General features: G+C 37.2%; 1 protein-coding gene across 1 annotated transcript in view; it reads left to right on the forward strand.

Annotated features, from left to right (window-relative positions):
• Positions 1–24,921, forward strand: part of PGAP1 (post-GPI attachment to proteins inositol deacylase 1) — a 39,334-nt gene that overhangs the window by 2,680 nt on the left and 11,733 nt on the right. Inside the window, exons 2-22 of the mRNA XM_071563014.1 lie at positions 2,001–2,154; positions 5,282–5,457; positions 6,089–6,260; positions 7,338–7,498; positions 9,000–9,052; positions 9,227–9,293; positions 10,680–10,785; positions 12,513–12,568; positions 13,812–13,895; positions 15,595–15,644; positions 18,014–18,065; positions 18,289–18,366; positions 19,292–19,367; positions 19,629–19,702; positions 19,784–19,835; positions 20,534–20,600; positions 20,997–21,105; positions 21,461–21,499; positions 22,545–22,638; positions 23,285–23,375; positions 23,581–23,778. Of these exons, the coding sequence (XP_071419115.1) occupies positions 2,001–2,154; positions 5,282–5,457; positions 6,089–6,260; positions 7,338–7,498; positions 9,000–9,052; positions 9,227–9,293; positions 10,680–10,785; positions 12,513–12,568; positions 13,812–13,895; positions 15,595–15,644; positions 18,014–18,065; positions 18,289–18,366; positions 19,292–19,367; positions 19,629–19,702; positions 19,784–19,835; positions 20,534–20,600; positions 20,997–21,105; positions 21,461–21,499; positions 22,545–22,638; positions 23,285–23,375; positions 23,581–23,778 (2,009 nt within the window). The remainder of the gene's footprint in view (positions 1–2,000; positions 2,155–5,281; positions 5,458–6,088; positions 6,261–7,337; positions 7,499–8,999; positions 9,053–9,226; positions 9,294–10,679; positions 10,786–12,512; positions 12,569–13,811; positions 13,896–15,594; positions 15,645–18,013; positions 18,066–18,288; positions 18,367–19,291; positions 19,368–19,628; positions 19,703–19,783; positions 19,836–20,533; positions 20,601–20,996; positions 21,106–21,460; positions 21,500–22,544; positions 22,639–23,284; positions 23,376–23,580; positions 23,779–24,921) is intronic.

A 24,921-nucleotide genomic window follows, 5' to 3' on the forward strand; every position in this document is an offset into this window, starting at 1 on the left:
ATGCATTGCCATTTTGTTTATAACATTTGAGCACTGTGATTTACCAAAACTCAAATCTCAGTATTTTGGCAGCACAATTCTTGTGGGGTGTGTGGGTTTTTGCCTTCGACATTGACCCAAGGGACAGCTTGTTAATTTTATGCTACGTAAAAGTTTTTGAAAAGACAACGAACCAGGAAGATGCTGTGTGAGAACAGTTGGTTTGATCCGCTGGGAAGTCATATAAGCGTATCTTGGTGGCACTCTTAGTTTAGTAATGGAAACCAATGAAGTTTTTTTCACATAATTTTGAAAGCCTTTGAAAAAGGAGCAGCACAAAGGAAAGAGAATGGGGCAGTGAGGTCAGTTTAGCTGGAAAGGCAAGATGGTGGAGAAAAGGAAAAGACTGTTGACATGATGATCTGAAGATGTAAGCCCTGAACACAGCTCAGTCTTTTTTGTTGACAGTGAAAGAATTAAATGCACTCTCTCTCTATTTTGGTAGTTACTATTATAATTAAAATATTATAAATAATATGTAGAGAATATAAATTCCAAATATCTATATCAAACATCATAAGATAAGGTTGCCTATAATCCATATGGTAAACAATTTAAAGGCTGAGGGAGAAGGAAAATAGTCTTTAGATGAAGAGAGAAGAAAAGGGGAAGGGAAGGAGTGTGTGTGAGCAGGAAGTTAAAGCTAAATCACCTTTACTGTAGATGAAGCTGAGAGAAATTATGAAATATTTGAAATAGACCTGTTTGTATTTCATGAAAAAAATTAAGAAAGGCTTTAGAGAAGATTTCTGATGTAAAACTGAGTTTAGTTTTGACAAAAGTTTTTCCTTAAATTATGACTTACACCTTAATGCACTTTTATTGTCTCATTTGTCTCTCAATTACTATTACATAATTAATCAAATGCTGGAGTGAATCCATGTGCATTCATTGAAATTTTAAAAATCTGCATCTTAGAAATTCAGAGTTATAAACCAACCAACCTCCTCCATGCAGGAGTTAATTAAATGTCTTCTTGTTTACTACTTATTTGATTTAGAACAGTGTCACGTGACTCTTAAGAGTCATGACTTAATGGTTTAAGATTAATCCTCACGTAGCCCTCAGGTTCTAAGAGATCGTGTTCTTTTCTCTTTAAGAATCATAATCCTGTGAGTAATTTATGTGGTAGGTTAGAGGGTTAGTTCTTTTCTTCTTCATTTTAATACAAGAAATGTGGCCTTTTTCAATGTGACAACTGAACTGACATGTAAATTGGACCCTGAGTTGTTACAAAACCTTGTGATCTGTCACTAAGCCACAAAATCAACTCTGAAAATGAAACAAACAGAAGAAGCACAAAGTATGGGTTTGTTTTTCCTGATGAGCCATATTGAGTTGGTTACTACTATTGTTTACATTGCAGGTGACATATCTGTAAAAATGCCCTAAGAGAATTTACACAGGATCTGTAACTTACCCTGACCTGACAGGTGTGATCTGACAGTCACCTACAAATGCCTCTTCTCGGGATTCAGCTTTTGTGTCAGGCACGGTGGCACATCCTTGTTCTGAGCTACGTTGTACTGGAAAGGATTCCAGAACTGTTCTGGCGCAACAGTAGGAATTGGGATCCCTCACGAGCTCCAGTTTCTGGTCTCAGATTCTCCTGTCCTGGGAGGAGTGATTGGGCTTTAACATGCCCTTCCCACCCCTGTGTTATAAGCTGGGTTTACTTTATGAATGTATAGTTTGTTTCAAAACTAGTTAAAGTTAATTGCTCTTTCGAGTAAGTAACTGCAGCCACTGTTCTGCACAGTAATACCTATTTGAACAATATGCTTGATACTTTATTTTTAATTAGTTTTTTAAAAGCAAACCCCATTTTTCATTGTATATTCTTTACAAAATAACTTAAAACCATACATAAAACGTAAGCCAAAGCACTGTACAGCCACTGTATTTTCTTGTTTGTAATACTATGAACAAAGTATTTTTTTTCTTTTTAACTTTTGCAATAGAAAATAAAGTTACCCAAGAAAACAGCTCGACGATACCCAGCGTATGAGCTCTATCTCTATGGGGAAGGGAACTACGCTGAGGAAAACAAAAATCTCCCATTGACAGGAATTCCCGTTCTCTTTCTTCCTGGGAATGCTGGCAGTTACAAACAAGGTAAGTGTTCAGTGAAGTTATAGATATGTTACAAAAAAAGCTCTCATATGTATGCATTATTTAATTTTCTCTTTGAAATAATATCATAATGATTGATCATATTATGATATAGGTACAGTTATTGGTCTGTGTTTAGTTTCAAATAGTCAAAATATGTTATTTTTGTTTGACACCAGTTAAATGGTTAAGCCATAATATTTCTCTGGAGCAACACTTTAACTTGTGAAAGCCAGAAACAGTGCAGTGCTGTAATGTGGCAGTGTCACACCCTTCCTGTACTTTTGTTTGCAAACATCCAGTTGGTTTGTATTTGAACAAGGTTTAGTGCAGTTTATGCCGAATAAAACAAGACCTGAATTTGATTAGAAGAGACTGAACACTCTTATCATCTTGATGTGAAGGAATTACATGCTTTAGAAACAAGCAGCATCTTGTGGCTTGCCCTGTAGCTTCATTTCCTACTTCTTTATGTAGTGGTGCTTTTTCCTCAGCATCATCTTCTGACTTTACACATAGCCTGCCTTTCTCTTTCAGGTTATTCCCTCTTGTAGTTCTAGGCTCCAAATGAAAAGAATGAATAGTTTTAAAGCACTTTTAATTTTCATTGTGAATACCAGTGCTAATCATTTGATCAACATGAAGTTTGGTGTTTCAGGGTTTCCTCTGGTATCTACAATTCCTTATGGGCTGGGTTTGTCAGGCTATTTTTGTTCTCTAAAATGTGCATTGAAACAGTAACAGTCTCACTATATTAGCCAAAGGGACGTGCCTGTGTGGGAAAAACCACCACAGTCAACCACGATGTCTTACTGTGATAACTTCTCCTTCTCTTTGCACTAAACTTGATTATTAAGTTATATGATTTCAGGGAACCTTTACAGAGCTTTTTTTTTTTTGAGAACATACTTGCTTACCTTAAAACAACATAAAATATTTTACCAACTAGTTCTTTTAGAAAACCCATACAGACTTCCAGACACAATACCACCCAAAGAAGATTGCAAACATAATGATTATGAGAGATGCCATATGGACTTTTGTAATTTTGCATCAAGTATTGCAAATCTGTGAATTAATGCTGTCTCTAAACATGACAGTACATCATTATGCAGTAAATAGAATGGTACTTTCAAGGCATGTTAGGAATCAAAAGGAAGTATCCAAGAATAAACAAACTAGGTGGGTAGAAGTACTATGTGCTGTGGGTATAATATGTTGCTTAAGATCAGTAAATATTTAAATATATATTCTTTTAGAAACAGACTTACAGAGAGTGGCAGTAAGTCATGTGTGCATTTTACCAACTCTTTTATAAAATAAATTATTCTGTCTTAATCAGTGGCTCAGAACATTCTTTGTTTTATTATGGAATTTATGGCAATTCATATTTTGTTCAGAATTCAGTGTCAGGTAACAATTTTATTCTGATACCTGGATAAACAGAGCAGGTGTTGCTATTGAGATTTTCATATTAGTTTAAAATATTTTCATGTCTGCTGAGCAACAAAGACAGAAATGCTGCTGCTGCCTTTGCTGGAGTTGTTTTTTCATAGAATCATTTAGGTTAGAAAGGATCTCTGAGATTATCAAATCCAGCCATTAACCCAGCACTACCAAGCCCAACACTAAGCCTTGTCCCTAAGGGCCATTTCTACACTGCTTTAAATGCCTCCAAGGATGGTGAGTCCACCACTGCACTGGGCAGCCTGTTCCAATGCTTGGCCACCCTTTTGGGGAAGAAACTTTTCCTAAGATCCAGTCGAAACCTCCCTAGTGCAACTTGAGGCGTCTTGTCCTTTCACTTCATACTCAGGAGAAGGGGCTGACCCCACCTTGCTGTGACTGCCTTCAGGAGGATTGGATGTGTTACAGGCACTTTTTAAATGCTATTTCATCATCTTTCATGGGCACTAAAATGAACTTCATAAAATGTACAAAATTCAGGCTTCAAGTTAGAGATGATCTGGTTTAGTTGTTGGGAATGAACCTGAGACTGGGAGAATTTTGATCCTGAGTTCTGTTCAGCAATCAGTCGGATGCTTGCCTTGTGATGACCTTGTGCAATATTGTTGTTCCTTTTACCATGAGCTCCAAGATACAAGGTTATGATAAGGTACTTGACCTTTTAAATACTTTTTAGATATTTTCAAACCATTTTGAAGGTGCTCTTGTTGCTTATTAGTTACAGATAGAATTGGTGAAATGATTGACTATAAATCAGATTCACAATTTTCATCATGCTGATAATATCTCTTTGGGTGTTTGAACATACAAATTACGTCATAAAGATTGTTGTTCCATATCAGGAGCCTTTCTGGAATTTCTTTCCTACCTTAATTTCTCTATAGCAGACTTTTCTGAGAAGGAAGGTTCTACAGTTCTCTCAATCTGTTGTACTCCAGGAGGGTCTTGCTCCTGTGTGCTGGATTTGGGCAGACCTTTCAGGCAATGATTAGTTACTTTTTATACTCATGTTTGGGACTTTCTCTTTTATTTTATTCTTTCCCTACCATGCATTTTTGTTTGCAACTGTTATTGTTCCCATCCTGCCATGTCTCCATGGAAACTGGGGGACAATTCTGCACTTAAAAGGCTGTATTAAAAAGCAGCCAGGGTTAGACAGGGAAAACAGGTCACATGCAAGACCTTGTAAACTGCAGTTTTCTCCCACAAGGTTTTACATGGAAAAGTGTCCTTTAGAGTTTGGTTTTGCAGTCCCCCATGCATATTTTGGTGATGTTTGGGAATGTTGTTTTAGAGTACATGGTCTTCAAAGGACTTTAGGAAAGCCTAGCAGTGGGAATGCCTCTACAGTTGAAATCAAAAATGCTCATTTTGCTTTCTTGTCCTGGTGGCACTGGTAAGGTGCAAATGAGATGAGGAAAGCAGCTCTTGGGTGGAGGAACATAATCCTTGATCCTGTATAAATTTGTATTTGACATAAAATATTTCTGTAGTCAATGATAAGCTCAAGTGAATGTTTGCTTTTGGATGTCTTTTGTAAATGGCTTGAGATGAACAATGGATTTAATAAAACATTTGTTTCTTAGTAGATAATATATTTGTTTGTCTACTAAAGATGGTGATAAGCAGTCAGACTGTTCTAATTTGTGCTTTCTCTTTCCAGTACGTTCTCTTGGCTCCATTGCACTTCGAAAAGCAGAAGATGTTGATTTCAAGTATCATTTTAATTTCTTCAGTGTCAACTTTAATGAGGAGTTGGTTGCATTGTATGGTGGGAGTCTGCAACGACAGACCAAGTTTGTGCATGAGTGCATAAAAGTAATTCTTAAGTTGTACAAGGTAAGTAGTGGCATTTGCTGAGTAATGTACTTGCATTTGAGAATGGAATTCTGGATGCCTTTTCTGCTGGAAAACTCAAGGGTGATGAATAAGGGAGGGAGACTTTATAGTGTGTGTCGATAATTGAAGGTGATAATAATGCAGAGATTCGCTTCTCTTTAACAGATTTTTAATGCTTGTGACAATTCCCGAGCTTTGGTTAGGTTCTGTATTGGGTTTCTAAATAAATACTTCCTTGCACAGTGTATGTTTTTTTCTAGTAGAGACGTAAACTTTCTCTAGCTTATTAAAATATTAATATAGCACTGCCTCACATGCAGTCTTCTTTAGGAAAGTTCTGAGACTCTCAGGAACTGAGAATACCAAGGAAATTAAAATAGCCTTAAATTTATTAAGCTAACACAGGCTACATAGTATTTCCTTTTGAGGCGGAAATTTCACATTAAGCATGTTTTTTGAGATAGCAAATAAATTTGTATTCATTTTGTAAACTTGCCAAGTCGGTGCTAGTTAATGTTATCCTTGAAAGGCCATAACTGAAATCTAGGGGCAGAAATCTCCAACTGATAACCACAGTTCAAGGTCAGGTCTGTTTCTGATGTGTCTGTTTACACTTTGCTCTTTGCTTAAGGATGGAGAATTTACACCGACCAGTGTCGCAATAGTAGGTCATTCCATGGGTGGTCTTGTTGCCAGAGCGTTGCTCACTCTGAGGAATTTTAAGCCTGAACTTATAAACCTCCTCATTACACAAGCCACGCCTCACGTTGCACCTGTGATGCCTTTGGACAGGTACCTGACCGGTAAGTTCTGCGGGTGGTCTGAGTACATCCTATTTCTTTATTGATCCTTTCAGGCATTAATAGGTGAGATTGTTGCCAATCCACAGCAAAATGTGCTGCTTTGTTTACTGCAATTAACCTATTCCTTTGTTACTCAGGTAGTTGTTTGAGAACGCCAAGATACTCGGAGAAAGTCAAGTGTATAAAATGGATTATGTGGACTTGAGTTTCCGTGCAAGGCCTGGAGCTCTCAATAATTTGTAATTTTAATAAGTTGCAGGGCATGTTACTAAATTTGTAAGCTCCCCAGTGAATTATGTTTTTTCTTTTTCTTTTAAAACTTGAGCTCTGTAGTTTTATCAAATTAATTGCCAAAATGGCACAATTTCTGTGAAAGTTGGTAAATTTAATGTTTTTCAAGCCCAAAGGTTGTGGGGTTGAGAATATTTAATGCAGATATAATAATGTATTTTATATAATGTATTTGCAGAAAAGATCATGTTTTCTCCTCACCTAAATAAGTATGGCTTGAAAATAAAGTATAATCATTATCCAATTACTATACACTTTTTGAAAATGCTAGATTTGATTAAACTGTACTGATTAAATATGTGCTTAGTGATAATTCTGCTGCTACATGTAGATACTGAGCGAACTGGTGAGGGAAAGCAAACAGATATTCATTTTCATTATTCTCTGTGACACCCAAGAGGAATGGATTATCTTTAGCTGCTGAATTAGATTTATTGTGCTTGTATTAATTCTCCCTCCTACAATTGATTTCAATGTAATGCTGCTTCCTTGCTGACTGTTTCTGGACTGTGGCTGTCCTTCAAATAAATCTATGATTTGCTGCTTTAACAATGTATGTGCTCAGCTGGTATAGAAAGTGTAAGTGTATCTGTCTTTCCTAACTGCTACCTCCCTGGGGCTAAAATAATAATTTTCCTCTCTTATATGAATCAAAAGTGATAATCATAGCTCAGAATCTTCTAGAGGGACTTACAGAAACGTCTGGTTAAATGTTTATATAGCTTTTTTGTATATGAAATAGGCTTTGGGGAAAAGTGTGATTGATTTTAATATATTTTATGTTAGATTTTTATACAGCTGTAAACAATCATTGGATTCTAAAGGCCCAGGATTTAAGAAATTTAACTACCCTTTCTGTGGCGGGAGGATTCAGAGATTACCAAGTTCGTTCAGGACTGGCTTTTCTACCAAGACTGAGTCAACATGACAGTGCCTTATCTGTTGTGGTAAAAAAGCAAACTATTCTTTTGGTATTGCATGGAGCTATGTTAGATACTAATTTATGTAGTGCATGTATTAGTGTCTGATTACAGTCTGTATGTGCAGCACACTGTAAGTAAATGTGAAAATACTTCATGTATAAACACAAGTAGGTAGTATGTGGTTATAAAATCATGAATAGTCAATGTAGTATAAATCTACCACTTGGTACTGTTTCTTCTTACCACCTTCTTGCACTTTCAGTTCCAGAACTCAGGGTTTATTTCCTTGCATTTTTGCAAGAGACGTGTGAATAGAGACTGGCAGATGTGCAGTACAGAAGTTGAGTGCTTGGTATAAAAAGAGAGCTCTGACTTGGAGCCTTCTTTATGTATTTACTGTTTTTCAAAGAGCTTAGGAATGGAAAGAAGGTAAAGGATCATCAGGTTCAGTCTTCTGCTTTTGCAGGTATCTGTCCTTTCAAAATTAATCAAGAGACATCAAAGTATTCAGTTTTGCCATTCCGTCCCCTCTCCATCAACCTGTTCCCCTGCATGGAAGAAGCTGTAAAGTCCTCAGCAGAGGGAGAAAATTTGTAATTTCCAATTTCCATTTACTGTGCATGCCAGTCTTTTAACACATTTGTTCTGACATCAGCTTGAAATGTTATCTGGAATAGTTGTCATTCCCTTGGTGTTTACCTCCTTGCCCATTGTACAGAAAGCTGTCTATAAATAGCCCCAGCTCAGATCCTGCGAGGCTAAGAAGATTAACTCTGCATTCCCTTTTGTCCCAGTAACCGTTCTCTGCATCTGCTCTCCTTTCATTTCTCTTGAGTGTTGGTGATCAGAATTTTGCATGAGATGTCATGAGTAGTGGTGCTAGTTCTGTTTTGTTCTAGGGGCTGTGTTGGGGTTGCTTGGTTTGGGGGTTTTTTCATCCCAGGTGTGATGTGTTAATGGTTCATAGGTTGAAATTGTGCAAGTAGGTGATAAGCTGCATTTCTGGGAGGTGGTTTTGATATGGTTAGTCCCTGAAACACAATATGCACAATGCATTTATAGAAAGGAATAACTTGAGACTGTCCAGTTCTTTCTGCCTGGTGTTCTGATGCTTCTTTTTATTGAGGACGCCCTTGACTTTTCTACAGCAGCTTTTATTGGCATGCTTCTATTCTTGTATGCCAGAATCAATTATTAAAATAGTAAGATTAGTCATAGAAGCAGTCTTTGAAGAAATTTTTGTTGAGTTTTCTGCTCTCCATTATTTGTCCTTTCACCATTAGCCTCTAACACAGATAACTTGGTCATTTTGTTTTATAATTTCCATTTTACAAGTGCTTCATTGCTTGTAAGATCTTTGAGTGAAGAAGTCATTCTGTTGTACCCTAGAACCTGAAACTCTTAAAATAAACACTGTTCTTTTTAATAATTGCACAAATATTTAAATAAGTAGGGGAAAGACTTGCTTGTAATTTGAAAATGTTGAATACTAATAAAAGGTTAACTTTTTTCTTTCCCCAAACAGAGCTCAGCTGTGCCTAGAGCTTGGGCCTCAACTGACCATCTCTCCATAGTGTGGTAAGAATGGAACAAAGGTTAATTGACTGACTGTATATGCCTCTGTTCTCTACTGTTACCACTTTATATCATAATTTAAATTCAGCATAATATTATGATGATGTCTCTTCTGACCAATTTTATTGCCCTGGATATTTTCTTTTTGTATTTATTTTTACTTATTTTGTCTTCTAGGTGTAAAGAACTGATCCTGGCTACCATTAGAGCTTTTTTTGATCTCATAGATGAAAATACAAGGCAGGTCTGTATATGTGACCTCCTGTATATTTACCCATCACACTTTCTTCTTCTATCCCAGAATGCTTAATCAGGAGAAATATCTTGCTATTATATAGAGAACTCCTTTTTGATTATTTTAAATCATGCTGATAAAATTATTGCTGTTTTGTACCGGTCACTGAAGAATTCTGTTGTTATATGTTGTTTGAGCAATCTGTCAGAAATAATTAGATGTTTACTCAGTTTTGATGCTTTATAGCTGGGGTGTGGGCCAAACATTTCTTCCAATGCAGCAGGTTCAGTTGACCTTGCACCAGGATAAACAAATTTATTCAGCTGTGTGGCTGTGAATGTGACCTCTCAATGGCTGTCAAGTCATCTCCTCTGACTAGTAAAAAAAGGATGAAAAAGTGTGGTGGTCATAGTGACCAGCATGTATTTGTGGTTGTTTTTATTTCAAAAAGCATTTAGCAAAATAGAATGAAAGTTAAATACCTGCATATTTGTACACCTCCAGCTACCACTATTTATTGCTTTTCTAAATGAATATCCCATGTCTTACTTTGTGAAAGCTCTTGGAGAATCTCACATTGTACAGTTTCCTTTCTACAATGTTGTGCAGCAATTACCATGAATTGGAACCAAGGTCCAAGCGGTCAAAAATACATAAGATTAGAGCCTCAGACAGAAAAGAGGAAGGATTCCAGTTGTTCTTTTTGAGGCTGTTTGGGGCAGACTTCTCTAGTTTCCCATGTGTACTCATTTTAATGTGTGATTTAGAGAGACAAAAAGGGAGCATGGTTGTTTTCTGATTTACTGACTATGCTGAAGGATAAAACGTTTCAGAAATCAGTTGTAATGGCCACAGTTTGTGAAAGTTGAATAGACAAAAATTAGTCCTGGAAAATTTGTTTGGAAAAAACCCAAACCAAAACAGTGAAACAAACGAACAAAAAATTCCACCCCAAAACAAAAGTGAATCCCAGTGTAGCTATACAGCCATTTGGATGCTTGAAATAGTCAGAAGAGATGTAGAGATTTTTGACCTCAGATCAGTAAACCTAAATGTGACAATTTTTCCTAAGCTCTGGAATAAATGTTATTTCAGGAAGAATGGATATATGTCTAAAAAGAAAGTTTAGTAGAACAGTTTCCCTGTGTTAATAGGAGGTGAGGATATAAAACTCCTGAAAGTTTCAGCTATACTTTATAACATGTAGACTTTCTGTATTGCAGTGATTGACTATTGATGGCACTTTATCTGTACACGTTACTGAATTTAGAATAGAAAGGACAATCTCTCCTGCCTTTCATCCACAAAATTGTATTGTTTTGTTAGCTGTGATCATGTGATCATCTTAAATCACACACACTGGTAAAATTTTGATAATGTTCCCTTTTTTTTTAGATAACTGAGGATCCAAAGAAGAGAATGTCTGTACTGAATCACCACTTTGTGAGACACCCTGCAAAGATATTTGAGGAAAATCCTGAAGTTTTTACAGAACTCACAGGTGTGCAGCAGTTTTCTTTTGAATAGGATTCAGTGATACTCATTTGTTAATAGTTAATCTTCTCACTAACAAAGTTTTGGAATACACTTTGTCCTTCTTCAGACATTGCTAAAATGATAAACAGAATAAAAACCTAAATGATCAGCTTGCATTTCATTTCAGTGTTAAAGAAGTTTAAAAGGGTAGGAACAAAAAAAATCTGTCACTTTTATATAACTTGGATTCTGGAGGATGCACAGAAGTAATTTCTGCACCAGGATGTCCAGTAGGAAATCTCAGGAACTCAGAATAATTGAATGTCGATAGTACAGTCTAATCTACTCTTGCATCCTGTACTTGCAAGAATGATAGTATGGGTGTTGTGTTAACTTAGTGCCACTCATGGAAATCCTGAATATTCAGATTTGCTTCATCAATCACTTCATCTTCCCATAACATGGCAGGGTAAAATGGACTACACACCACGGGTTTCCTTGTAAATTTTCTTCCCAAGAATGAGTAGCCAAAAGTGTGAATTTTGACTGTGTGGAGTCTTGGGAACTAAATACAACTTTGGTAGGGCATGGCTTTATTCCCAGTTTTGCTGATGTGAGCTGAGCCATTTTATGAAAACCATTTTATTTCAGGAATTTTTTCAATGTAAGATATTGCAGAAATACTAAAGTAGCTTTGGTGTCCAGTTTCGCCCATCCTGTTACAAGAAGGCATTTAGGCATTGACATATACTGAAGTGAGTGAAGAAGACCACCCAAATGGTTAGTCCTCAGGCCTGGGAAATAGGGGAAAGAGTCTGAATGAACTGCAGTTTCTCACTGTAAAGAGAATGCTGAGGGGGATCCTGCTGCTGTCTTCAACTACATAAATGAAAGATTGGAGATTTTTCTCAGAGGTGAAGAGTGACAGCACAATAGGCAGTAGAATCCTGTTGCAATGAAAGACATTCCAGTTGGGTATTAGGAAAAAGTACTTCACCAGCAAGGTGGTCAAACACCGGAACAAGTGCCCAGAGAGGTTGTGAAACTGATTTTGTTTGTTTGTTCACCTTTTTTGGGTCAGTTTTTAGCAATAAAGAGAAATATGTTTTCATTGGATTTCATGTTTGCATCTTCCTGTTTGTGGTGACCTGTTGACAGTTAGCTGAATTTCTGTGATGAACTTGTTGCTCTAGTTATGTAGAAGAAAGGTATTAACCTTCCTGCATGACAGTTGACATTGTTTGTATCTCTGATCTCTTCATTTTTCTGTCTTACCCTTTTTCCCCAGATATGTCTTTAAACTGCTACTGTTTTATGTACGTGTTACTCACCTCATTGCTGATGTGCTTCTACACAACCTTCTGGATTACTTTTAGAAAGACTGACAGGAACAAAGATCAGGGCTGTTTCTGAAGTTGATTCAGCTTTAATCAGTCACCCTGGAATTACATTGGTGTCATTCAGTTTATTCGTTTTGTTGCCTTTGCATCTTTGTTTCTAGATCCATAGGGGTTTTATTTTACAATTAGTATTTAATAACAAGATCCTAGATTTTGCTGTTTCCTATGTAACTTATGGTAACTGTTGCATGTAATTCTAAGCAGTAGCAATCCTCAATGTTGGTTAAAACTGATAATGTTTATGTTCATTTACAGATAGGAGATAGAACCTTGGTGATAAGTAAAATATAAGATTTTGGATAAAAGGATAATAGTTCCTACAATGTGGCATATAAAAAAATTTTATTTTTAGGAATTTTCATGTGGATTACAGTCAAAGCCTCAAAATGGACTTACTCAGTTTACAACGTAAGTAATGGTGACCTGCCTAGTAGATGAGGGGAAGGCTGTGGATAGTCTACCTGAACTTCAGCAAAGCCTTTGACACTGTCTCCAGCACATTCCTGGAAAAGCCACAGCCCACAGCTTGGACAGGTGCACACTCTGCTGAGCTAAGAACTGGCTGATGGCTGAGCTCAGAGTGGTGGTGAATCCAGCTGGCAGCTGGTTCTCCAGTGGTGTCCCCCAAGGATCAGTGTTGGACCCAGTCCTGTTTAACATCTTTACTGATGATCTGCATGAGGGATCGAGTCTGCCATTAGCAAATTTGTAGATGGCACCAAGTTGGGTGGAAGTGTCAATTTGCTCAAGAATAGGAGGGCTCTGCAGAGGGACCTGGACAGGCTGGAGAGATGGGCCAAATGCAGTGATATGATGTTCAATAAGGCCAAGTGCCAGGACTTGCGCTTGAGCAACAACAACCCCCTGCAGCACTACAGGCTGGGGACAGAGTGTCTGGAGAGCAGCCAGAACCTGGGGGTTCTGACTGACAGCAGGATGAACATGAGCCAACAGTGTGCCCAGGTGGCCAAGAAAGCCAATGGGATTCTGTCCTGTGTCAGGAATAGCGTGGCCAGCAGGACCAGGGCAGTGATCCTTCCCCTGTACTCAGCACTGTGAGGCCACACCTTGAGTGTTGTGTTCAGTTCTGGGCCCCTCAGTTCAGGAAAGATATTGAGGGGCTGGAGCGGGTCCAGAGAAGAGCAACAAAGCTGGTGAAGTGTCTGGAGCCCAAGTCCTGTGAGGAGTGGCTGAGGGAGCTGGGGTTGTTTAGCCTGGACAAGAGGAGGCTCAGGAGAGACCGTATCACTCTCTACAACTACCTGAAATGAGGTTGTAGCCAGGTGAGCATTGGTCTCTTTTCTCAGGCAACCAGTGACAGGAGAAGAATACACAATGTTAAGCTGCACCAGGGGAGGTTTAGATTGGACATTAGGAAGAAATTCTTCATAGAAAGAGTGATTGGGCATTGGAAGGGGCTGCCCAGGGAGGTGGTGAAGTCTCTGTCCCTGAAGGTGTTTAAAAAGAGACTAGATGTGGCACTTAGTGCCATGGTCTGGTTGACATGGTGGTGTTTGGTCATAGGTTGGACTTGATGATCTTAGAGGTCTTTTCCAACCTAGCTGATTCTGTAAAATATTTTTTCCTCATTGTATTTTTATGTTTATTTTTGTTTGGCATTTTTTTTACTAATTTTCTTTTTTCTTTCAAGGATTCTGATGGAAAATATTTCACATTTCCTCTTGCAAGCCACAGAAAATCATACAGTCATGTTTACTGTGAAAATAGTATGTTGGTGAGAAAATACTTCTTTCATGTCTGGAGTTTGTTTATAAAGCTGTGGTTTTTTAATATATATTTGCTATAATTTTAAGGCAAGTTAATGAACAGATTTTGAAATGCTGACAACCATTTACATTCACAGCCTAATGCATTGTGTAAGATGGTTCTGGCTGTTCTAGCATGTCACACTTAGTGTTCAAGATCTGAAACCTTCAGTGCTACCTGAACCTCAAATGTTTTATTTTTGACTCTTCTGGTTAGCTCTAGATTACTTTGTCCTTTAATTTAGTGCAGTTCTGTATTGATGGTTTTGAAAGAAGAAGTTATTTTTAGTGCTGCCATGTTTTTCCCGCACTTCTAATCTGGGAAAGTTGTTTATAGGTTTGCTTTCCCATAGTACAATTAAAGTGAGTCTGAAAGTCTCCAGAGATCTTTCACTAAGCAGTGGAAGTGAATGGAAGACATGAGAAAAATTCACCATCTCAGTTGTCTCTTATTGAGAGGAGACACCATAAAACGTGCATTTCTTATATTTTTTTTAGCTCAAGACACATACATTCAGCCAAAATTTTTTAAAATGTTTTTTGCAAGAATGAATTTATTCTCTTGGCAAGCTAAAGGTGGATAAATATGGTGTTCAGAATTACATAATTTAGATTAGTGGCATGAATATTGAGATGCTTTCCTGTTCCATCCTGCTCTCCCTGTTTCCACTCTTTACCAAAGATGACATTCATACCAACATTGTGAAAAATGATTGTCTGCTCTTGGTGCTTGTCTATTGGTCCTTCTCAGTAGCACCTTCAATGTTTACATGTATGTTGTGATCTTAGTTGTGCTTTAATAGGATAACTTTCACTTTGGTTATGTCTTAAAGACAGGATTACTATAACTTGAGGAGGAGGAGGGAGGTACAAAACAATGTCTGAGATCTTTGCACATGGTGCTATTGCTTCATAACACTTAAATTCTCAAGGGAGGGAGCAGTAGAGCAACAGATATCTAAAGTATTCCTCTACTACTTAAAGTAGTGCCTGGTGATATTTCTTTTAGTTAAAAAAGATTAAGCGTGGTATGTAAGATGGCTATTTTTTAATGAGAAATTATGAAAGCTTGTTTGTTTAACTTTACATTTATTCATAACTGGAAAGGCAAATTGAAGTTGTTTATAATGGTTCCTAGAGAACCCCACTGTTCACTCTTATGCTTCACCTTTCCATCCTTGTAGTTGAAATTGCAAGATTATGATATCAGACTTTTAATGGAAGATAACACTTGCTGTTAACACAGAAGTCTGACTTCATTGTGAAATGAAAAATAAAAGGTGAATATCTTTCAATAACTGAGGAAATCTTAGAGAGACTTTTTATAACCATCTTCACTTTTTACACTTCATCATTTGACATCCTTATGAAAGTTTGGTCACTGTAGTGACAGCTGCTGCAGACACAGTAAATAGAAAAGGAGTAAGACAAATATGAAAGTTTATTCTCTTTTTAGTAAGTTAATTGCACCAAGGTTCTGCTGGCAGAGTAATTTTAGGTCAGTTGCTGATATCTGGTGAACTGAAACACTTAGCATTTGGAAATTTTGGAGATTCTCATCGGCTTTAACTCCTGTATTGTTTGGAGTAAAGAATTGGTATTATTTAATACGTTTATAAATACAGTCACACATAGGTAATGCACTGTTTTATGGTATGGATTTTACAGGATACAAGTAGCTGGATTTATGGCTGCATGAACAGTAATTTATCGATGTGGTGAGTATGAACAGTTTCTGTTCTTTATTCAAATGGATCTTGTGAGACTGTGTTTGAATTTAAAGCATATAAATATTCTCTGTGGGAAGGAAGAGATTTGGAAGTAAAATTGTTATTGTAAATAATTCATGCTTTCTGTATCACCAAGAAGACAGGAAAGATTATGTTTTCTCAGAATAGGTGATCTTTTTCTTCATTAAGTTGTATTTTTGACCTTCATAGCGGTGAGAAGTCCTTCCTCTTGCTCCCTTGTGGACATGCTGTGCTGGATTCCTAAATTGTGGTTTGTACCATCTGGATGGTACTGGCAGTTGGCTGGATGGTTGCACTGAAATTATTGTGGTCAATGGCTCCCTGTCAATGTGGAGGCTGGGGATGAATGGTGTGCCTCAGGGCCATGGTGGGACCAGCACATTTTCACTTTGTGGGCAGCATGGACAGTGGGATCAAGTGCACCCTCAGCAGATTTGCCAACACCACCAAGCTGTGTGATGCAGTGAACATGCTGGAGGGAAGGGATGTCGTCCAGAGGGATTTGGCCAGGCTGAAGAGGTGGGCTTGTGTGAACCTCATGAACTTCAAAAGAACAAGTGCAAGGTCCTGCACCTGGGTCAGGGAAATCCTAATAAAAAGTACAGGCTGGATGGAGAATGGATCGAGACCAACCGGGGGGGAAAGACCTGGGGGTATCATGGACGAGAAGTTCAAGATGACTCTGCAATGCGCATTTGCAGCCCAGAAAGCCAGCCCCATCCTGGGCTGTATCAAAAGCAGTGTGGCCAGCAAGGAGGTGATTCTCTCCCTCTACTCTGCTCTTGTATGACCCCACCTGAAGTGTTGCATCCAGCTCTCCCAAACACATGAGAGATGTTGACCTGTTGGAACGAGTCAAAAGGAGCCACTAAGCTGATCCGGGGGCTGGAGCACCTCTCCTGTGAAGGCAGGCTGAGAGGGCTGGGTTGTCCAGCCTGGAGAAGAGAATACTTCAGGAAGACCTTTTAGCATTCATCCAGTACCTAAAAGAGGCCTACAAAAGAGCTGGAGAGGAACTTCTCAGAAGGGCATGTAGTGATAGGACAAGAGTTAATGGCTTTAAACCAACAGACTGCAGGCTTAGATTAGATATTAGAAGACATTTCTGTACAGTGAAGATGCTGACACACTGGAACAAGTTGTGCAGGAGGTTGTGGACTGCCCATCCCTGGAAGTGTTCAAGGTTAGACTGGATGAGGCTCTGAGTAATCTGGTCTAGTTGAAGGTGTCCCTGTCCTTCGGAGAGGGTTTGTAAGGTCCCTTCCAGCCCAAACTGTGTTATGGTTCTCTTTCTTCAGAATCCTATGATGGAGACATCAAATGTCACTTGGAGCCTTCAGAATAGTGGATCAAAGCATTGCTTATTTTTTTTTCTTATTCCAAAATTGCTACTGTCCTATGAAAAATATTTAGAAATGTAGGTGATATGGAGATTATTTGTTATTACAATTATTGCAAAACGGATTTAAAACACTGGCTTAGCTTCCATTGGTAGAGGAAACTCAAAGTAAATTCAGTCTACCCATCAGATTAGGGATAGCTTTGAACTGGTATGGTATTTATCTGTTCTGGTATCTGTGCTGGGGTGTATAGCCACAGAGTCTTACCTCCAGCAGATAGCCAGATGGTATAATTCTTCCTGATCCAAGAAGTTGGCTGTTACTCCTTTGTATACTCCTTTTATCAGCATCAAGTGCAGGTTAGCTGAGTTCAGGACTGCTACTCAAACCTTATCTAATAATCGTGGTTTTTCTGTGGACTGTTGTCCTGAGGTCATCTAACATCAGCAGAGAAACAGAAGTAGTCTGGTGTTCTAAAAATCAAAACTTGAAGTGACTGAATGAATGTGTTGCAGTTTGGTGTGTTAACTCAATATACTTACATACACACCATTTTGGAACTGCTACAAGCTCTTTAGCAGCTGACACAGTTTTTGATTTATATGGCATATTTTCCATGTTCCCATAGGAAGAATTGGTGCTTTCGATGTTTAAAAGATGTTAATAAAACCGCATGTTTATTCAATGCCAGTGCTGCTTTAGCTCATGAAGAGTTCTCACATTGTGTCTAAAGTTGCATGGCTGGTAACGCTGCGTGTTTTGTGTATGACAGAATTGAAGCTTTGCTTGACTTGTTTTTGCTGAATTAAGATTTGCACTATCTGAAATGATTATAGTTTGATAATTACTATGATAACTAGCTGCAGTACACCCAAACTTCTTCCCAATTTAAAATATGAATCCAGAGAGAGAAAACTTGGTATATTAATCCACTGCCATAATGTAGGACCTGCATAACCAATATGCTCATCCTTTAATGTGCATGAATTTTTACAGCCTAGAAGCTACTGATTTGTCCTGGAGAGCTGAGTTACTTCCAACCACCAAGGTAAGTATTGTACATAATTTGTAAGAGGGAGAGGTGCTTTGGGGTGGTAGTTGCAAGTCACAGGGGAAGGATCTGTTCTGTTTACAGTATTGGAACTTGCAGTTGTATTCCAGAGGAAGGGGTACAAGAGAGGTAAAAAACTGACAAGGGGCGAGCGAAGGGGTGTGTTCAGTAATGGCTTTTCTTTTTCTTTCTTTCTTCTTCTTTTTCTTTTCTTTTTAAGGTTGTAATGCTGAAACTTCAGGACTATCCTTCTTTGTCCCACATTGTCATTCAGGTACCACCTGCAGTTGGCAATAAGGTAAAAAATATGACATGTAGAAATTGCTTTCTTGGTGTGTTCATAACTCTGGTGCTATGACAGAAGGAAAATGAAGGATATTAAATATGTACTAAGTTACTTAGAGAAACCATAGATCTACACTCTGCTGTGGTTTGAAGGTAGTTTTGTTACCTTCTGTAAGGTCAGAGACACTTACTTTGATAAAATACCAAATGCAAGACATGAATCGCACTTGAAACATACAAAGCAACAGTTCTTAAATCAGTTCTTAAGGAGTTCCTGTTAGAGATTCTAATCGTTTGCTTTTCTTGATATACTCTTCACATGCCTTGATATTTATACCTTTGAACAGTCATTTCTTTTATCGAGGGTAGTGGAGAATATCTATATATAATTGAAGACATCACCTATGGATGCTGAGGAGCATGGGTCAGATACCTCTGTGAGCTCTGAGACCACAAATGCTGTTGCAGACTGAGTTGTGCAGAGTTTAACAGTTCTCAGTTTCACAAATGAGTTGAATGCCTTTGCATCAAGGGCTCTCAGGATACCAGTAAGAGGAACATTTTTAGTGAATCTAAGCAGACTTTGTGTATTACCCAGCTGGATCTGGCAGGCCTTTCCAGTTAGTCCTGAAAATGTCAGAACACAGCACTTGAATTTCCAGTCCAAGCAGATCTGACACTCTGTGACACATGTATGGTCTCTGCATCTGTGGTGTAATAATCCATGCTCCAAGAGATTATTCACAGCTGAAGTTAATAGTGTTCATCTGTGAGTGTATCCTCAGACAGCTGTGACAGAGACATCTTGCAGTTAAATACACAATGTTGGGGGTAAGCAAAGATAGAAGAGAGATCAATTGTGAAATGTAATTAGCAAGTGCAAAGGTATTATAGTCTTGTGCTTGGTTTAGATCTGTTTTTAATATCCTGGATTGCAGTATACTTTGGGCTGTGAATTCATCAAAGAGGATTCCAGAACAGTACAGCTTCCTGTGACACATCTTTTTTCATTTGGTGAGTATGGCATATTGCTTTTGGAAAACGTGGAAAACTAACGTTTGGATAATGAATTTTCCTAAATATTTTGGGTCAGGAGGTTTTTGGGGGTTTATTTTTCACTAAAGTTAGTGCTGCTTTTGTTAGTAAGAGAAAAATGAGAAATGTGAGGGTTTAGACTAACAGATAAGAAAGCACATAAGTCTCCTGGAAAAAAAAATCTGAAGATGTAGAGTTCTCAGATAATTTTATCTAATAAGTGACAATAATATTTTACAGGGCTTTCTTCAAGCAAAATTCTACTAAATTCAACTGGTTTACTTTACAATGTACAGCTTCAGCACTTCAACCAAGTAAGAACACTACTTACTTTTTAAAGATGATGTAACCACTGTTGGGAGAATGTGAGTGACTTCTTTTTTTTTATGTTCTAGATATATCAAGCTTTCAAAATTTATATAGAGAGCCACTGCCAGTCAATCAAAGGTAGATACAAGTCTTCTAAAGTAGAAATTTATAAAACAAGTTCTTTAAAATTTTCAAGACTGAATCTGGTAGAAACTAAAGGCCTCTCCTGCAATGGGGTTTAGGCAATACTGTTACAATCTTAAAATGTCTCTGCTAATATTTCTCTCTTCCTACTTTTTGTTAAGAAGGATAGCTCAAAGTAAATGAGAAATTAGTCCTCTGATACTTGTTTTTCTTACTTTCCAGCAAAGGGAAGTTGAACTTTCAGAGGGATTTCTGCATTATGTTGAATGTCTTCCTCAATAAAAGCACATTTGGCGATAATTTTTATTTGCTAATTATGGGACTCCAATTCTAATGTTTAGCTACATAAATTTAAACAGGATGGGTTGCTAAAGGAATCCATTAAAAAAAGTGATGGATTTTATTAGATTAGTTTTCAGTTTCATATTAAAAAGCAGAAGTTTTCTCGTAGCTGTCAGTCCTTTGAACATTGATGTGTCTCAATATCTTGGCCTGTTACAGCCTGAGTTATTAAATGTCATTTTTGTTTCCTGCTTACTGCACTGATCTGCATTGCAGTGTCAACTGCAATGTAACTGCAAGCCCAGTGATTTGGTCTGCCACCTTTGTTTTAGTGGCATTGTAGATTTAGAGACAGTTGCAACATCTTGTTCTTAATCATTTTTATATTTTTTAATTCTCTTCTATTTCAGAAAGGAAACCTAATGTTTACAGACTTCATATACCCTGGTCACATGAAGACTCAATAATTGTAGCGAAGTAAGGAATTTAACAATTATGACTTACTTCTTGATATACCTCCCATTTTCCCCCCTCTCCCCATATTTTCTAACAGCATGATACTTACAGGTATCTGAATTGTCCTTCCCATTCCTGCCACTCAGCATATTTACCTGTTGTGTGAGGCAGTGTGTTCATTGAACTTGTGTGCTTTCATTAGTGCCGTGCCCTTGATAGTTCAGTGGAGAGTGGATTGAGAATGTTATGTAGTTCTTTGTGGTAAGATGAACAAGTTCCTTATACCAGTTTGCTCATGGCTCGTGACACTTGGTGTACTAGATCTGCTTTTGGTGCACTTGCTGAAAATTAAGGCATGTTTGGCTTTTTTTATTATTATTATAAGGGCAAAAATTACCATTTAAATTGCTCTTTCAGAGTTCCATCTCTTACTGAGATTTCTGCAAAACTACATATTGCTCAGCCTCAAAATGACAGCAGGGTTCCAGAGTTAAATATCTACTCTTCCTCAGACTGTCAGTATGAAGTGAGTAATACTATTTTATTTTATAGCTAGTTTGCATTGCTCTGTAATTTATGCACAATGAAGCTTTTTAAAACGTGTAGCTATTAACAAATAAATACTAAGCAAATCTAAAGATGGGCTGTTTGGTCTTTTGGTAGATGTACTGTGTGTTGCAAGTGTTTTGGAACTGCTGGAGTAGTATTAAAAGTTGGACTCTAAGCAAAACTTCAAAGCATTTGTTTTCAAAAAGCCAGTAGTAAGGTGTGTACCCTTTAGTTGTGGGATTGCTGTATTCTAATACTTAACTTGGCTTCTTAAAAATTTGAAGTATTTTGTTCTTATGCTTACCATGGTATAATACATGTTTTTTATCCAGGTTACTCTGAAGACATCACTTCTACAGGTTCTTGGGCAAGTAAGAAAATCTATTCCTAGATTGTGTATTATGTCAGTAGCATCTATAGAAATTTTTACTGCTTTCCTTCCTACTCTGGTACTTCAGATTCCTTCTTGATGCCAAGAGGAACACTACTCAGTGCTCATTTTGCCACCTTGGCAAGGCATCCTGTCTGCATAAATGTCAGGCCTCAGTTCTCAGAGGAGTACGAAAGCACTCCAGCTCTAAAGAGCTGCTGTACTGTGGAGCATTTGGCTTTGTGGTTAGCTCAATATCTGTAAAGAGATGACACTGGAGGTCACTTTAACTTTCTTGTCTGATGAGTCAGTAGTGTTAAAACTTCAAAATACATTTGGCATCAATTAAAAGTTAGGGAAAAAAGTCTTAAGTAGATCCATATGCTCCTTTTCAACAAATTTTCTTTGGTTATCAATGAAGACATTTCAACATCGGTATCAGTAAAAATAGACCAGCCATCTGCAGCTTTCTGGGTCTACAAAGTAATTAATTTGCAAGCACCTAATGTAGTTCTGGAATATTACTGGCAAGGTTCTCTATTTGAATATATGCATTTACATGAGGAATTTTTAATTTTGTTGTTATTTTAGAAGAATTTATGTGCTATTTGTATATTAATCATAACTCGGGAGACTGGAAGCCAATTAACTGAGGCATGTAATTGCTTCTAAAAATGCTTTGCCTAAAAACATATATAACTATATGCAGATTTTGCTTGGAAAGTGGTCTTGTGTAAGTTTTTGAAACTTACTTTATTGAAATGTGTGATGCTGTATCTTTTTAATATTTGCCTTGACTGGAAAAAAACTCGTTTATAATTTGGTCATTTATCAAAACGTGCTTGGTTTAGCCATTTATAAGGGATTCTAGTATTTTCCACATGGAGGTTATCAAGTACTTATGCATCAAAAGGAGAAACTAAATATTTTACGAAATAATTTCTATTTGCATTATCATCTTGACTTCATTATAATATTTGTGTGTGTGATTTTAATATATTTTCATAGAGAGAAATTAAAGTTACCCTTATATCCTTGTCTTTCAGATAATAAGGTTCCATGCCGGTGCTTTTCCTGTCTATATTGTTTCTAATATTCTTCTTACTTACGGAGGACAGTTGAGCACATTGAGATCAACAGGTATCTTTCTGGAAATGTATTTTTTTTCTGTCACAAATGTTTTTAGAGCAATTACTTATTTAATTTCCTGATGAAAGACCAGATAGAATTTTTTAAGCTAAGTATCATTAAACTTATGCAAATACTTGGGTCTGTGCTTTTCAGTTTTGGATTTTGTTTGCTGGTAGTTCTCCACAGTGGTGTTGTATCAGAATATTTCCTTACTGTTTTATTCTCAGTCCCTTCTTTGTGAATTATTGATGTTGCACAGTATTTTTGAATTAACAGAAATCTACTTAAAACTACATATAAAAGTTTAAAATATATTGTTAGTGTTCAGAAACCACTTTATTTCTTGCACTAAGATGTGATTTGCAGAATAGCTTTGAGCCACATCTTCAGACAAAATGTGTTTGTATTAAAATTCAGGTGCTGTTTGTAACAAACTCTCTAGAGGCTCTTGTGACATATTACCTGATGGAGTGATCCAGTGCATAAGGGCCTTGCTGATGAAGTGTGCAGACTTGCAGCATTGTTTAAAGACGTGGTTATCTTGTTTTCAAGTAAACTTTCAAACTGTTATCTGAATTTATTTTTTGTTGTGAATGATCTTTGTTAAAGGTCATGACACAATAGTAACCACAGATCTCTCTGTTCTTGATTCTAGGCCAGTGCTCAGACTTTTCCCTTGAACTAGTTAGGACAGCTAAGCCCTACAAAGTAGAACCTTTCATAAGCATTGTTGTGTTTCTGCAGGGGTGAGTTTGCATAACTTATTTATTTATTTAAAGCAGTTTCCAAAGCCCAAGTGTCAGTAAAATTACTGCTGGAGAGGAATATTATATTGTGAACATCTGACTGTGGTTTTGTTTGAAAGGCTGTAATAGGAGGAATAGTTGATAGGTATCTTACTGTAACAGCAATTGAAAGTGATAAATAATACTGCTTTCATGTTTTTGGCAGGTTTAACTGGTTTAGAGAGATATGGAAATCACTGTCACTACCAGAGGTGGATGCTGCTGTACTGAGTAGACAGGATGCATGGTTCCCCCTTGTGTCCCTGATTCTATTTCTTTTTGGGACAGGCATTGCCTACTGGAGTGGAGTATTTTTCTCTACATCTCTGAGACTCTTCTCTTCACTATGGTTAACTCTGATTAGGTAAAACAATGTGATGCTGTACAATTAATGTGCTTTTAGATGACTTTGACCATGACAATTTTTTGTGTTTGCTCCTGTGTGAATGTCTGGGCAGATTGAATCCTGCAGTGTAGTTCATACCCGATTTTAAACATCTGGGTTTGTAAGTGTTAAAAACTAAAGGAATGTGATGATTGCCCCATGTTCCTTATTCCACATCTCCAAAAGTGAACATAAATGGCTTTCTTGTTATTACCTTCACCAGCTGTTATAAAGGTTTTCAGTTTGTTTTTGAGGAAAACTTGTTAGGGAATAGAAAGCAATTGAACTATTCCCTTTTCAGCAGCTCAAGGCAAAAAAATTGCATATTTAGAAAAGGGACTAGAGTATTAGAATCCATTTGTCATTAGTGATATTGTATCAACTGCATTAAGTAATGCAGGTTTCTAAAACAAAAATTTCTTGGATGTTCATTTTACTCTACTAGACTGTTCAATTATATAGATATGTCTAAGAACACTGGAATGCTTTTGGTTGCACAGATGAGTATTCAAATATGAAAGTGGTTTTAAAAAAGCAAGGAAAATAAAAAGATTTTGAAATAGTAAATTAATAAATTGGATAAAGTGTTCAGTGTTACAACTTTAGATGTTACAGCTTTAGTGGCTTGAGTGTTCTGACATGGCCAACAGTCCTTATTTAGATTTGAACCAGCTCTGTCTCCAGAAGGCTGGTTGGGATGCTCTTTAAGAAAATACCCACAAAATTATCCCTTTCTTTTTTTTCATCACTACCACTTTTGATCTTATTTGACCAAATAATAGATGAGGTTTAAGCTATTTTTTCTCAGCCATTCTGTTTATAAATTACAGTGGATGCTTCAGTGTTAGTTTTAAGCACCAAACTGATGAACTTCTACATTTTGAAGTTATTCCTACTAAATTTTTAAGGGTTTTAGCTCAATTCCTACCCCTTTCATTAAAGCTTTTGATTTCTCCACCCTGAGAATGCTTTTAGCAGAGACAGGAGTATAAGATTTTGTGTGCTTACTTGTAACTCAGTTGGTTTGGTTTTAAATTCTAGTACCTTACATGGTGTTTGATCTACTTCTGAATTCCTTGAAAAAACTCCTAAAAATTATTTTCTATAAATCTCTCTGAAGTA

This window comes from Pithys albifrons, chromosome 8 (genome assembly GCF_047495875.1).
Source record: "Pithys albifrons albifrons isolate INPA30051 chromosome 8, PitAlb_v1, whole genome shotgun sequence".
Classification (NCBI taxonomy): domain Eukaryota; kingdom Metazoa; phylum Chordata; class Aves; order Passeriformes; family Thamnophilidae; genus Pithys; species Pithys albifrons.